This window comes from Piliocolobus tephrosceles, chromosome 21, assembly GCF_002776525.5.
Source record: "Piliocolobus tephrosceles isolate RC106 chromosome 21, ASM277652v3, whole genome shotgun sequence".
NCBI classification, from domain to species: domain Eukaryota; kingdom Metazoa; phylum Chordata; class Mammalia; order Primates; family Cercopithecidae; genus Piliocolobus; species Piliocolobus tephrosceles.
In genome coordinates, this window is record NC_045454.1 from 1,223,512 (window position 1) to 1,239,196 (window position 15,685).

General features: G+C 48.7%; 1 protein-coding gene across 1 annotated transcript in view; it reads left to right on the top strand.

Moving 5' to 3' along the window:
* Nucleotides 1–15,659, top strand: part of LOC111530235 (putative killer cell immunoglobulin-like receptor-like protein KIR3DX1) — a 21,093-nt gene extending 5,434 nt beyond the window's left edge. The window contains exons 5-10 of the mRNA XM_031934893.1: nt 1,134–1,439; nt 4,137–4,187; nt 7,158–7,283; nt 7,747–7,799; nt 7,908–8,426; nt 15,638–15,659. Coding sequence (XP_031790753.1) covers nt 1,134–1,439; nt 4,137–4,187; nt 7,158–7,283; nt 7,747–7,799; nt 7,908–8,096 — 725 coding nt within the window. The 3' untranslated portion in view covers nt 8,097–8,426; nt 15,638–15,659. The remainder of the gene's footprint in view (nt 1–1,133; nt 1,440–4,136; nt 4,188–7,157; nt 7,284–7,746; nt 7,800–7,907; nt 8,427–15,637) is intronic.
* The last annotated feature ends 26 nt before the right edge of the window (nt 15,660–15,685 follow it).

The window sequence follows — 15,685 nt, forward strand, 5'->3', positions numbered from 1 at the left end:
TGCACCCATTCCTCTCGTCCTCCTTCCCGGTCTCCTGACACTCATCCCTTCTCACTCACGGATGTGCAGAGTGTCTCACGGGGAGTTAGAGACTCGTCCTGTGGAGTCGCCCCTGCTCATCCTCTAAAGCAGGGAAGGGAGGGTGTGGAGTTACTCAGATTTTGCATATGTATGTAAATATACACAAAAAGAGAGACAGAGTAGAGTTTTCCAGAAGAGAAAGATAGAGATCTGTGTCTCGAACCATGAGTCAAGGAAGGATTTCAGAGAAGACATCAAGAATTAGGATTGGCGTGGTCGGCTCTGTGTTAATAATGCAAAATCAGTTTTTGTTGTTGTTAGCTTCTTGAAGCATGGGAGAAAAATTGAAGAACTTGAACATAGTTCTCCATTTGCAAGTCATTAATTTGCAACTTTGAAAATAACAGAACAAACATTTTGGTTTTACTGTATAACCACTTTACAACATTGACAATGCGTGTATTTTAATTTGGTGGTCTCACATTCAAGGAGCTCAGAAGGAACAGAGAAGAGGTTGGGTATTTCCACCAAGAAAGCAGGGAAAGCAGGTCGGGGTGAGGTAGGGAGATCCAGGCTCCTGGATGATCTGAATGGAGATTGGAACTGTGGGGAACTGCCCAGCAAAGGCGTTTACCACGTCCTTCTGCCCAAATAGGGAAAAGGAGTCACTTCCACCCTCCCCAATAAGTAGTCACGTATAACCTCTTGGATTTTGGGGCAAAACCAGTTGTTTCCTTCAGTGTGAGCCTGTGAGGTTTCTTCTGAGACTCCAGAGATTCTTGTATTTTTCAATATGCAGAATTGGATAATAGCCTCACAACCTCACAGTCCCATGCCAGGAAACCTAAGTCCAGCACTGTGTTTTCTGAAGGTTCTCAAAGCACAGAGTAATTCCCATTTTCCAGGAGAACCACACATCTCCTATGGCTTCAAGCCGGACAATGGAGATCCACGCAGAGAGAACATGCACGCACAATGCACGCACAATGCACGCACACCAACAGGAAGGATGCCGACGGGCTTTGGGGGTGACGAGGGAGAGCTTCACCCTGAGGTCTCAGGCGAGGGGTGAGGAAGGAGACTCATGTGAACTCCTCCGTCTTTGCTCTCAGGCTTGTTCACAAAACCCTCCATCTCGGCGCACCCAAGCTCCCTGGTGCACATAGGAGCCAGGGTGAGCCTGCGCTGTTGCTCACCACTGGCCTTTGATGCATTTGTCTTATACAAAGAGGAGCACACGCAGCACTCTCAGCAGCTTGACGAGGGGATGGAGGCTGGGAGCCACTACGTCCAGGCTGTCTTTTCCGTGGGTCCTGTAACGCCTGCCCACGCAGGAACCTACAGATGCTGTGGTTCTTTCAATCGCTCCTCCTATGAGTGGTCGGCTCCCAGTGACCCCCTGGACGTTGTGATCACAGGTGAGTGTGGCTGGACCATCCGAGGTCTGTTGGCGCCCTGGGAGCTTCACGTAATGCGGTTGTTAATCAAACCTCAGTAGAGGAAGAGAAATAAAAGAACAGAGGGACTGTGAGGAAGGGCTCAGCAAAGGGGTTTAATATGTCTTACCGCCTAAAGAGGAAGGAGGGGTCACTTCCACCCTCCCCAACAAGTAGTCACGTCTAACTCCTTGGGCTTGGGAGTACAGCCAGTCCCTCCCTGCAGGAGCCTGTGAGGTTCCTTCTGATCCTCCCGAGATTCTGATATTTTTCAACACACAACTGAAAAATAGTGAGACTCATAACCCCATAGCCTCATGTCAGGGAACCCAAGGCCAGCACTGTGTTTTCTGAAGGTTCTCAAAGCACAGAGTAATTTCCATTTTCCAGGAGAAACCTACATCTCATATGGCTTCTAGGGGCAGTAAGCCACAGGGACACAGTCACAGCGACTACATCTGGCCTCACCTCCCCCGGGTTTGTTCTGACCTCTTTCTTCACACAGGAAGTGGCGGAAGGTGTGGAGCTGCCCCGTCTACCACCCTACGCCCTGACAGCCCTGTCATGCGCAGCTTCTTTTTTCCTGTGTGTATTTTTCACTGTTTCATTTTATCCAGAATACCTAATACCCCTGTGTCCCCAGCGGGACGTCCCTCAGGTGTGGCTCTGTGATCTAGTGGGCACCAGAGCGTGCAGCAGGCACGGACTCCTCAGCTGTGACGCAAAGGTGCAGTCGGTCACTGGGGGCTGACCACTCATAGGGAGAGTGGAGAATCAATGGAGAATCAATGAAATGCAGGCGAAGTAGAAAGACACAGACATAGGCTGACTCAGGACCCTAGAGAGGAACATGAGATTGATAGAGGCAACTGCTGCCAAGATAAGAACAACAAGGCCGGGTGCGGTGGCTCACGCCTATAATCCCAGCACTTTGGGAGGCTGAGGTGGGTGGATCACAAGGTCAGGAGTTCGAGACCAGCCTGACCAACATGGCGAAACCCTGTCTCTACTAAAAATACAAAAATTAGCTGGGTGTGGTGGTGCATGCCTGTAATCCCAGCTGCTCAGGAGGCTGAGGCAGGAGAATCACTTGAACCCAGGATGCTGAGGTTGCAGTGAGCTGAGATCACACCATGGCACTCCAGCCTGGGATGCAAGAGTGAAACTCTGTCTCAGAAAAAAAAAAGAAAAAAAAGAGGGAGAGAGATTTCTTTGTTCATGCACTCAGGAGTGTGTTCTAAAATCCACCTCCTTTTCTCCTAGGAAAATACCAAAAGCCTTCTCTCTCCACCCAGGTGGACCCCATGATGAGCCTGGGAGAGAAGTTGACCTTCTTCTGCAGCTCTGAAACCTCATTTGACCGGTACCACCTGTTCAGAGACGGGGTTGCTCATGGACAGTGGCTCAGTGGAGGGCAGAGGCACAGTGGAGCATTCCAGGCCCACTTTTCTGTGGGCCCCGCAACGCCAGTCCCTGGCGGGACCTGTAGATGCTATGGTTCTTTTTTTTTTTTTTTTTTGAGACGGAGTCTCGCTCTGTCCACCAGGCTGGAGTGCAGTGGCCAGATCTCAGCTCACTGCAAGCTCCGCCTCCCGGGTTCCGGCCATTCTCCTGCCTCAGCCTCCCGAGTAGCTGGGTCTACAGGCGCCCACCACGGCGCCCGGCTAACTTTTTTTTTTTTTGTATTTTTAGTAGAGACGGGGTTTCACCGTGGTCTCGATCTCCTGACCTTGTGATCCGCCCGCCTCGGCCTCCCAAAGTGCTGGGATTACAGGCGTGAGCCACCGCGCCCGGCCGGTTCTTTCGATGACTCTCCCTATGTGTGGTCAGCCCCCAGTGGCCCACTGCACCTTTGCATCACAAGTGAGTCCACGCCGGCTGCATGCTCTGGTGCCCACTAGATCACAGAGCTACACCTGAGGGGCGTACCGCTGGGGACACAGGGGTATTAGGTATTCTGGATAAAATGAGACAGTGAAAAATACAGGAAAAAAGAAGGAAAAAAATACAGGAAAAAAACCCCCAGAAAAATACAGGAAAAAAACACAGGAAAAAGGAAGCTGCGCATGACGGGGCTGTCAGGGCGTAGGGTGGTAGACGGGGCAGCTCCACACCCTCCCACACCTCCTGTGTGAAGAGAGAGGTCAGAACAAACACAGGGGAAGGTGGGGCCAGATATAGTTCATGGAGGTCAGAGGTTGCCTCAGCCTCTCACCCTTTTCCATTTCTCCAAAGCACCTCCTGACCCCTCACCTCAGGGAGATTCCCCTGCCCCGGAACGTGGATATTTATCATCCTGATGGGAGACAATGTCTGTTGACATCACCAAGCATCTCCTTATCACCTTCCCGTCTCAGGGAAGGAGTTGCCCCCCAGAGATTGCAAGGAAGAGACCCCAGGACCCCCATTAGTCTTTAGGTGGATGACAGAGTAGGGGGTGTGCAGGGACCAACCCTCCAAAGAAAATGGTTCTACTGCTCGAGAGGCTGAGGCAGGAGAATCGCTTGAACCCGGGAGGCGGAGGGTGCAGTGAGACAAGATGGCACCACTGCACTCCAGCCTGGGCGACACAGTGAGACTGTCTCAAAAAGAAAAGAAAAAGAAAATGATCCTACTTTAATGGGGCAATCAATGACTCTTGCTCACCCCTTCTCTGCCTTTTTTTTTTTTTTTTCCTAGAAAACACTAAGAGTACTCCTCTGTCATTCATGGAATCCACCGCTGAATCTGGTAAGCAAATGACTCTTCTAGTATCTGAGTCCCTGCAGAGACAGAAGGCCCTGTGTGCATGAAAGCTGTGCCGCCTCCCAGCTCCATGACCCTGGGCTAGGCAGCTCCCCCCAGGTCCCCAGATTCCCCATTCACATCTGAGACTGTGGTCAGTGCGGGGACCTGTAAGGCGTTTCAGTCTCAGGTGCTTTGGGACTGAGGCCGGGTCCACAGGGGAGGAAGAGATCAGAGTGGCCTGACGCCTGCTGAAAAGCAATGCCTCTCATTCCACCAGGGAGGTCTGTGCACATGAACATGCTGGAGGACGGGAAGGATTTAAAAGACCATATTAAATATTTATTGTCTCTTTTTGTTGTTGTTGTTGTTTGAGATGGAGTCTCCCTTTGTCACCAGGCTGGAATGTGGAGGCAGGAGAATCACTTGAACCCGGGAGGCGGAGCTTGCGGTGAGCCAAGATCATGCCACTGCACTCCAGCCTGGGTGACAGAACGAGACTCCATCGCAAAAACAAAAAAATTCAACATGGCAATGGCTTGTGTGTGTTCACAGCACCAGTGAGGCTGACACGTTGGGGGACGGGGGGTGGAGCTGAAAGAGGTGGACAGGGGCCAACTTATGTGAAGGTTTCTCGTTTTTAAAATGTTTAATGTTTGTGGGTACATAGTAGCTGTGTATATTTATCAGGTGCATGAGATGTTTTTATACAGGCAGGAAATGTGAAATACACACATTATAGAGGATAAGGCATCCATCCCCTCAAGCATTTCTCCTTTAAGTTACAAACAACTTAATTATGCTTATTTATTTATTTATTTATTTATTTATTTATTTATTTATTTATTTTAAGACGGAATCTTGCTCTGTCACCCAGGCTAGAGGGCAGTGGCATGATCTTGGCTCACTGCAACCTCTGTCTCCTGGGTTCAAGCAATTCTCCTGCCTCAGCCTCCCGAGTAGCTGGGATTAACAGGTGTGCACCACCACGCCCGGCTAATTTTTTGTATTTTAGTATAGACGGGGTTTCAATATGTTGTCCCGGCTGGTCTCAAACTCCTGAGCTCAGGTGATCCGCCCACCTTGGCCTCCCAAAGTGTTACGAGTACAGGTGTGAGCCACCGTGCCTGGCCCCAATTACGCTTTTTATTTTAAAATGTACAGTAAAGTTCTTATTGACGAGAGTCAGCCTGTTGTGTGCTACCATGTGAGGGTTTCTAAGCAACAGTAAAGAGTTTGGATTTTATTCCAACAAAGAGACGAAGACAAAGGTTTTTTTTTTTTTTTTTTTTTCTCGGAGTCTCACTCTGTCTGCAGGCTGGAGTGCACTGGTGCCACTGCAACCTCTGCCTCCTGGATTCAAGTGATTCTCGTGCCTCAGGCTCCTGAGTAGCTGAGATTACAGGCACCCACCACCACGTCCGGCTAATTTCTGTATTGTTAATAGAGACAGGGTTTCACCATGTTGACCAGGAGAGTCTCGATCTCTTGACATTGTGATCCGCCTGCCTTGGCCTCCCAAAGTGCTGGGATTACGGGTGTGAGCCACTGTACGCAGGCTTCTTTTTTTTTTTTTTTTTTTTTTTTGAGACAGAGTCTTGCTTTGTAGCCCAGGCTGGAGTGCAATGGTGTGATCTCAGCCCATTGCAACCTCCGCCTCCCAGGTTCAGGTGATTCTCCTGCCTTAGCCTCCCGAGTAGCTGGGACTACAGGCGCCTGCCACCATGCCCAGCTAATTTTTTTATTTTTAGTAGAGACAGGTTTCACTATGTTGGTCAGGCTGGTCTCGAACTCCTGAACTCCAGTGATCAGCCTGCCTCCGCCTCCCAAAGTGCTGGGATTACAGGCATGAGCCACAGCGCCTGGCCAAAGCATCCAAGTTCTTGGATAGAATATTGGGCCAATGATGCCTCCCTCCTTATGAAAAAAAAAAAAAAAGTAGGAAAGAGAAGAAAGAAAAGCTTCCCAAGTTGAATGTCTAGAAGTAACAGAGCCACCAATTGAGTGTGGCTAGCTACAGTCCTTTCTCTTTCAAGGACGATATCATGGATGAGAGAGCGAGGATGAGACGTGTCCACACATGTGGAAGTCCTCCCACCCCTCAGCATGGGTCCTGGTATGGAGGATGTGCTCCTATGTGACATACCCTGTGCCCACTCCCCCTTTTCTCTCTCAAATCCTCCACCCACCCGCTCTTACTCATTACTCAGAAAAGCACCAACATTCTTTGGAGCAAGTTCAATTCTCAGAAACCGGCATGAGAGTCATCCTCTGGCCACCTCTATCTCCATTCTCAGAAAGTGCATCTGTCCTGGGCTGAGGAGGGATGGGGGAAACAGAGTTCAGCTATGGTACATGCAGAGGGTTTCCTTTGTCATGCAAAAGCAAATTGTCTTGTCTCATGAGGAAGTGGGAGGAGAGGCACACTGGAGCCTGGTAGGCCTGGGTTCAGACCTCCAGGTCGCTCCTTTTTTTTTTTTTAGATAGAGTCTTGCTCTGTCACCCAGCCTGGAGTGCAGTGGTGCAATCTTGGCTCACTGCAACCTCCACCCTCTGGGTTCAAGCGATTCTCCTGCCTCAACCTTCTGAGTAGCTGGGATCACAGGCGCACACCACCACGCCTGGCTAATTTTTGTATTTTTAGTAGAGACGTTGGCCAGGCTGGTCTCTACTACCATGTTGGTCAGGCTGGTCTCGAACTCCTGACCTCAGGTGATCCACCCTTCTCGGCCTCCCAGAGTGCTGGGATTACAGGTGTGAACCACCACGCCCGGCCTCCGCATCTCTCTTACCGGCCCTTTGATTTGGACACGTGTCTTCACTTCTCTTGGAATTTTTTGTAAGTGATGGAAAATGGAGAAAGTAACTGTTCGGGTGTAGGGATCTTGGAAGAGCTTCAGCTAAAGCATGTCGTGCGTTCAGTATGTATTGGCACAAAACAGTCAATGAGAGGGTTTATCATTTGCTTCTTGACAGACACACATCTTCCTCAAGGACAGTCCAGCAACAACCTGAATATCCTCACTGGACTCTCAGTAGCCATCCTCTCCATTGGCGTTTGCCTCTCTGCTTTTATTGGTTTCAGGTGTTACATAAAATATTGTAAGTCTCAGGGAGGGGAGGACCATATCATGTGAGCCTCGTGGGGATAGGACCGGGGCACAGAGGGCTGTTCACGTCCTCTGGGTTGATCTGTGGTTCTTGACGGAGAAACTCTTGAGGTTCTTGACAGAGAAGGTTCTTGATGGAGAAACCCATTGAGGTTCTTAACGGAGAAACCCTTCTCCTTCCCTTCACTGACCAATCACTGCAACCCCTCCCCTACCTCCACCTCACCTCTAGGGAGGCCACTGACCTGCAGGAGATGGTCCATGAGAGAGGCAGAAGGATGGGAGTGGTCCTGGGGCAGTCAAGATTGCCCTGGGGTTGCTGACGGGTGGTTCTCTGAATTTAGTGGGGGAGGCTGCATCACGCTGCAGCCTCAGGCACGCCCTCATCTTGTTTTGGCCTTGGTATTGCCGCCTCTGATGTGAAGATCTGGAAGACTTTCTTTTTCACCCCACAGACACCACCACGGCAAACACAGAGCCCATGGAAGGCCATCGGATGGATGAAGAGGTGAGTTCTTCCAGTCCAAACCATCATCACAACTTCATCCCCTCACATTCCCAGTGCCCCTGCCTTCAGTTACTAAATGTGCTCCTCTTTTCACCTTCATCCTCTCAGGGCCCTGCAGCGGAAGAGACACAGGAGGTGATGTATGCCCAGTTAAACCACCAGGCCCTCTCACAGACAGGATTCACTCCTGCCTCCCAGTGTCCCAAGTACCTCTCGGAGGATCCCAGTATCTACGTCACCGTCCACCAAGCCCAGGCTGAGGCCAGAGCTGCCCCCGTATTAAGAGCAGGTCATTAATACACAAGGACCTGGATCTATTTCCAGGAGGATTGTTCTCCACGGATATTCTTCCTCCCTGTGGTACCATCTTGACACCTCCAACCTGGCAACAGCAGTGTCTGAATGCTTGTGGGATTATCTTAAAATTCCAGCACAGCTGAGCAGACAAGTAGCCATTCTACGATCCTATTTTGATCTTCCAGTCATTTAAGGTGGTTTGACTATACCCACACACTCATCCTGGATATCTCATGAATATTATCTGACTTATTCTGAAATTCTACAGACCTGCTTCTGGAAAGCCGACGTATACACTCAGCCAGTTTAATCTCTAAATTCCTCAATAAGGTTTTTTTTTTTTTTTTTTTTTTTTTTTTTTTAAATTTTTAAAAAGGTTCTGGGGTCCGTGTGCAGGAGGTGCAGGTTTATTTCATAGGTAAACGTGTGCCGTGGTGGTTTGCTGCATCTATCAACCCCTCACCTAGCTATTAAGCCCAGCAGGCATTAGCTCTTTTCCCTAATGCTCTCCGTACCCCCTGCCCTCCTCTGACAGACCCCAGTGAGTGTGCTCCCCTCTCTGTGTCCCTGTGTTCTCATCGTTCAGTTCCCACTTATAAGCGAAAACATGCGGTATCTGGTTTTCTGTTCCTGCATTAGTTTGCTGCAGATAATGTCTTCCAGCTGCATCCATGCCTCTGCAAATGATATGCTCTTATTCCTTTTAATGACTGCGTAGTATTCCATGGTGTATATATATATCACCTTTTCTTTATCCTATCTATCATTGATGGGCATTTGGGTTGATTCCATATCTTTGTGATTACTCAATAACATTTTGCAGAGATGAAGTGTATTCAGTATCTGAGTCATCTAATATGGTGAAGTTGTTGAATACTTCAAATTCTCGACAAGCATTTGACGTGTTTAAATTTGACAATACTTGAAGTTTTTGAATACTTCAAATTCTTGACGAACATTTGACATGTTTAAATTTGAGATAACCAAAAAATTAATAGTTCTCTCAAAACTCCCATGTCGTACTCTTATTTATTTATTTTACTTTTACGTTAAGTTCTGGGATACACGTGCAGAACGTGCAGGTCTGTTGCATAGGTATACATGTACCATGGTAGTTTGCTGCACCTATCAACTTGTCATGTAGGTTTTAAGCCCTGCATGCATTAGGTATTTGTTCTAATGCTCTCCCTCCCCTTTCCCCTCACCCCCTGACAGGCCTGGGTCTGCGATGTTCCCCTCCCTGTGTCCATGTGTTCTCATTGTTCAGCTCCCACTTATGAGTGAGAAAATGTGGTATTAGGTTTTCTGTTCCTGTGTTAGTTTGCTGAGAATGATGACTTCCAGCTTCAATTTTAACTTTTGTATTTTTTTTTTTTTTTGTGACAGAGTCTTGCTCTATTGCCAGGCTGGAGTGCAGTGGCCCAATCTCAGCTCACTGCAACCTCTGCCTCCTGGGTTCAGGCAATTCTCCTGTGTCAGCCTCCTGAGTAGCTGGGATTACAGGTGCATGCCACCATGTTGGGCTAATTTTTGTATTTTTTAAGTAGAGATGGGGTTTCACCATGTTGGCCAGGCTGGTCTTGAACTCCTGACCTTATGATCCACCCACCTCGGCCTCCCAAAGTGCTGGGATTACAGGCATGAGCCACCGTGCCTGGCCCAGTTTCAACATTTCTTAAGGCTTAGTCACCTGCATGATACCAACCAGGCTGGTCTCAACTGTGGGGCAACTGGGGTTGTTGAACCAGGTGAACTGCAGATGCTTCCTGCAGAACCCCTGTATACTCTGTGTCTTTATACCTGTCTGTCCATCCAGGGATGGTGTGGTTGGTGTTTGTCCTCCAGTTGAGGGCACTGACAACCTTGAAGCAGCGGCACCAATCAGCTTCTGTCCCATCATGTAAGAGCCACACGTGGAGATCGCAGTGCACACGCATCTCACTTGTTTCCCTGTTGCAGGAAGTCGGGGACCCCAAATGGAGGGACCGGCTGAAGCCAAGGCAGAGGAACATAAATGGTGAAGATTTCATGGACATTTATTAGTTCCCCAAATTAATACTTTTATAATTTCTTACCCCTGTCTTTACTGCAATCTCTGAACATAAATTGTGAAGATTTTGTGGACCCTTATCACTTCCCCAATCAATACCCTTGTGATTTCCTATGCCTGTCTTTACTTTAATCTCTTAATCCTGTCATTTTCTTTGTCAACTGAGGAGGATGTATGTCGCCTCAGGACCCTGTGATGATTGCGTTAACTGCACTAATTGTTTGTAGAGCATGTGTGTTTGAACAATATGAAATCTGGGCACCTTGAAAAAAGAACAGGATAACAGCAATGTTCAGGGAACAAGGGAGATAAGACTTTGGACTCTGACTGCTGGTGAGCCGGACGGAACAGAGCCATATTTCTGTTCTTTCAAAGGCAAATAGAGAAATATTGCTGAATTCTTTTTCTCAGCAAGGAACATCCCTGAGAAAGAGAATGCGCCCTGAAGGTAGGTCTATGAATGGCTCCCTTGGAGGCGGCTGTCTTTTATGGTCGAAGCCGAAGGGATGAAATAAGCCCTGGTCTCTTGTAGCGCTCCCAGGCTTATTAGGACGAGGATATTCCCATCTAATAAATTTTGATCAGACAGGTTGTCTTCTCTCAAATCCTATCTCCTGATAAGATGTTATCAATGACAATGCGTGCCCGAAACTTCATTAGCAACTTTAATTTCACCCCGTCCTGTGGTCCTGTGATCTCACCCTGCCTCCATTTGCTTTACGATATTTTATTACCTTGTGAAGCATGTGATCTCTGTGACCCACTCCCTCCCCTTTTGAAAATCGCTAATAAAAACTTGCTGGTTTTATGGCTCGGGGAGCGTCACAGAACCTGCCAACATGTGATGTCTCCCCCCGGACACCCAGCTTTAAAATTTCTCTCTCGTACTCTTTCCCTTTATTTCTCAGACCAGCTGAGACACTTAGGGAAATAGAAAAGAACCCATGTTAACTATTGGGGGCGGGTTCCCTGATATTTCCCAGAACAGCCTCAGCGCCTTTCCCCGAGCAGCCCCTTGGACATTCATCTGGCAGATGAGTCTCTGGTGGTGTTTCTGGATTGTGGACGTGGGCCAGGGCACGTGCTGCATGTGAATCACTTCTGAGGATGGATGAGTCTCCTGTTCTGTTTCTGGTCGCCACACTGCTCTGTGATCCAGGGATTCTCCGTCAGCGTCTCTTCTGCTGGGTCCAGTCCGGAGCGTCAGGGATTCAGAGCACGTCAGGGGTGACCGTGGGCAAGGTGCACCCAAGCCTGAGCCCTTCCCTGCCACAGGGACACACAGAGCATGTCTCACTCTGAGGAGTGGCCGCTCAAGACCATCAAGTCGCGGGTGGAGGACCGTGATGCAGCCGAGCTCCGGTCACCCCCAGGGCTTGTCCCACTGAGCAGAAGCTGGTCACACACCAGGGAAGAGGTCCTTGCTCACGCGGCTGCTGTTGATGGAATCTTTCTGTTCTGCGTTCTCTCGTCATGGATGTGGGTCCCTCTGATGCTTTTGTGTTCACTCAAGGCCCCAGGAAGATTCGCTCCGCCTAGATTCTCTGATTCTCTCTTTCCGGGAAATGATTACATTCTGAGCTTTGGCGAATTCCTGCATCACCGCTGCTTGGCTCCCTCCCTGCTTCCTGGACAGGCAGAAAAATCATCCCCGGCCAGTGCCTAGGCCCTGAAGTGTGGGGAGACATGAGCAGTGTGCAGACACCCGGTCCCCGGAATGCGTGTAGGAGGTTTGCTGTCCACCATAGCTTAAACACAAAACGAACATTTCGATTGGAAAAGCATAGATAGAAGGAAAAAAGACCTAAATGTGGAGTGTAGCCTGGAGCCTTCCGTGGGTCAGAACAGCACTTGTGTGCAATAACGGTTCAGGTTCCATGGTGCAGTGAGCCACAGCCTCGCCTCTCAGTTGCACAGGACAGATGTGCAGTGGAACGGGAGATCAGAATGACCATCCCTGTGGCAGTGGTGAGGAACTGCTCCTTAGGTCTCTACAATAAAAGCTCCTGAAAACAGTAAATGTAGATTTGCATGCTGAGAACAGCACCTCCATTCCCGGCTACCCAGAGCCAGGTCTTAATTCTTGCTTATCCACCAACTCAGTAAATATAAGTCATGATGGTTGCTTTTATTTTATGTTGAGCTTTTTTGTGGTTTACTAGCTTGCATTATTTTTTTAAAAGAAAACAAGTTGATATTTTTAACTTTTGAAAATATCACGACTGCATGGTGTTCCATGGTGTATATGTGCCACATTTTCTTAACCCTAGAACTTAAAATATTATTTAAAAAATGAAAAAAAAAAACTGTGACTATTTTCCCTTTTTTCTCCTTTCCCATTCTCTGACTTAGAATATTTGAGCATCCAAACCATAATTTCCTGCGGAAGAAGGACGAAGTTCCTAATTTAAGTCTGCTTAGATACCTGAGCTTAGTCTCAGGCCCACCATGCACTGTGAATCGCCCAGGTTACATGACGTGCCTCTTCACAACTGTGAGTGATGCTAAGCTTCAGGGAAGTGTGTGTGCAAATCTAGGACTTCAGTCATGTTTAATCATTAGAGGCAGATTGGGGAACTTTTTTTTTTATTTATTATTATTTTTTGAGACGGAGTCTTGCTCTGTCACCCAGGTGGGAGTGCAGTGGCCACGATCTCGGCTCACTGCAAGCTCCACCTCCTGGGTTCACGCCATTCTCCTGCCTCAGCCTCCTGAGTAGCTGGGACCACAGGTGCCTGCCGCCACGCCTGGCTAATTTTCTGTATTTTTAGTAGAGACGGGGTTTCACCGTGTTAGCCAAGATGGTCTCGATCTCCTGATCTCATGATCTGTCCACCTCGGCCTCCCAAAGTGCTGGGATTACAGGCGTGAGCCACTAGATTTGGGAACATTTTGTAATGACAGTGAGTCTTCAAATACCTTGCCTACAGTGAGTTATAATTTTAGAAATTACAGTGCTCATTACACACACACAGCTGTTCCTTCTCTGCTTTCACATGAAACCCACAGAGATCCTTTCCACAAACACCTCTGTATCTGCATTGAAGTGTAAAACCACATGAAAGTTGAGCTTGCTGTTTATTAGTTGTGCATTGGCTTGAGTTTGTGTGCGTGTGTGTGTGTGTGTGTATTCTAGATATAGTCAGGTTCAACGGCATTATGCTAAATACCACTTTAATGAATAATCTTCCTCTTGGGGTTTCTCTGGGTCATTTGAATATGGTGACCCACTTCTTCAGTATCTCTCCTAAGGATAACCTTTTAACAGGTTATTAACATCGTCAGCAAAAGTATTGTCAACAAATGTTCTCAAAAGCGTTGTAGACTCTGAAGACCTAAAAGAGATACAATACATTCTTTCAGAGCTGTTTTCTTTCCAGCAGCCTCTCCTTGTGATGTCCTGGGATTCCTGTATCAACTTCTCTTTCGATAACCTTATAACTCAGCTTAAGAATCAGATGGTCATTTTAATGTTTAACATGCATTTTTTTAAAAAAATTTTTGAAAGGGTTTAATCACAAGTTAAAGAGCCATTTAGTCACATACGTAATTATATTGTAGTTCCATCCATCACCTCCTGGCAGATAATTTATCTCAACTAAGTAGTACCAATAGATCTATCTACAGGTCTCGTGGAACTTAGCTGGAAAACAGGAAAAATCATGGCCTCTGACAATGTCAAATACGGCAGAGTTTGTGAATCCAGTCATTGACTCATCCTCCCTGCCTACCTATTTACCTGTGTTCCTGTGGATCTGTTCATTGGTTAATCTCTCCGTCTGAAGAAAAATTAGCTTGGCTTTTATTGTTATTTCTCAGTCTGGAATTCTCTGAAGCATCTGATAATATTGACCCTCTGAACTGCTTGATCATCAGTCTTTTTTTTTTGGAGGCAGAGTCTCACTCTGTCAGAGTGCAGTGGTGTGATCTCAGCTCACTGCAACCTCCACCTCCCCGGTTCAAGCAATTCTCTGCCTCAGCCTCCTTAGTAGCTGGGGTTACAGGCACCTGCCACCATGCCAGGCTAATTTTTGTATTTTTAGCAGAGATGGGGTTTCACCGTCTTGGCCAGGCTGGTCTTGAACTCACCTTCACGATATTTGTCTAATGCATTTCAACAACTGTCTATTTTTCCCTCATATGGTTGTGATTCCTGCGGGGCGGCTCTCCTCCGCGCACCCGGCCTTTCATAAAGGGTCCTCCCACGGCTGTCCAGGCATCAGCCTGATGAAGGGGATCGCTGCCGCTGCTCCTGCCCCACTCTCCCAAACTTAGCCTCAGCTCAAGACTGTGCCCGGCGGGGATGGGACCGACGCCAGCCTCACACTCACCTGTGGGGCAGACGCCCGTGTCTGAGCACCGCGGATTGAATCTGTTTCTCACACGCAGGGGAGGGGCTGAGAGCTGAGCGTGGACTCCAGTGAGTGAGCAGAGACCCCCCCCCCGCGCCTGTCCACACCCACAGGGGAGGGGGAGCCACAGCGTCCAGCCCCACCCAGAGCCCTGACCCCGCCCTGCCTGGGAGGACCTGGGGTTCCTCTTCTGTCCCACACGGAGGTGGGAACCTCCTCCTTCCTAGTGACCCTCGGTGGTCCCGGACACCTGTGGCCACTCAGCTCTGAACTCTGTTTATTGCGGGGGACGCGTCTCAATGTTGGGAACTTTTCTTTCTCTTTCTGGGCCTGTGGCTGTGGTGATCTGCATATTTCAGACGTGTCACAAGGAGCATTTCTTGGTGTTTGCAGCCAATGTCGGCTCTTGAGTGGGGGCGTCAATCATCAGGATCCTCTCCCTCCCACCATCCGGTCTGAACTGGTCTGGAAATCCACCACGGCTGAGCCTCCCGTGTCCTGGGCACCACTGACCCCACCGCCACTGTGATGAGTGGGGTTCATGACAACAGGCTGGGAGGTGACATTAACGTCCAAGGTCACATAAACCCTGGATGATAATCAGGAATTAAACACAAATCAGCTCCCCTCCCCCTGAAGCAGATTACAGACCTAACAAACTGTTCTGAAAATCCTGAACGTGGACGGAGGTGCCGAGGGACGGCCAAGGACACAAGGGGCACTGAGGAGGCAGGACCGACTCAGAGCCTCATTCCCAGGGTCGGGGGTGGGTGATGCTGCAACAAGGAAAAAAGGGGAAGTACAAGAGAGGGACTGTTTGGTAGGAAGGAAACACACACTCAAGAAACAGAACAAATACGTTTTATTCTATTTATTCCATGCATTTCCCCTTTTGAGACGGGGTCTCACTCTGTCACCGAGGCTGGAATGCTGAGGGGTGATCACAGCTCCCTGCAGCCTCTGCCTCCCAGGCCCAAGTGATCCTCCCACCTCAGCCTCCTGAGTAGCTGGGACTAGAGGTGTGAGCCGCCATGCCTGGCTAATTTTTTGCTTTTTTTTTTTTTTTTAACAGACAAGGTCTTGCTATTTGGCCCAGGGTAATCTGAAGCGCCTGGCCTCAAGCCATCCTCCCGTTTCAGCCTCCTGAAGTGCTGGGATTCCAGGCATGAGCCACCACGGCAGACCCT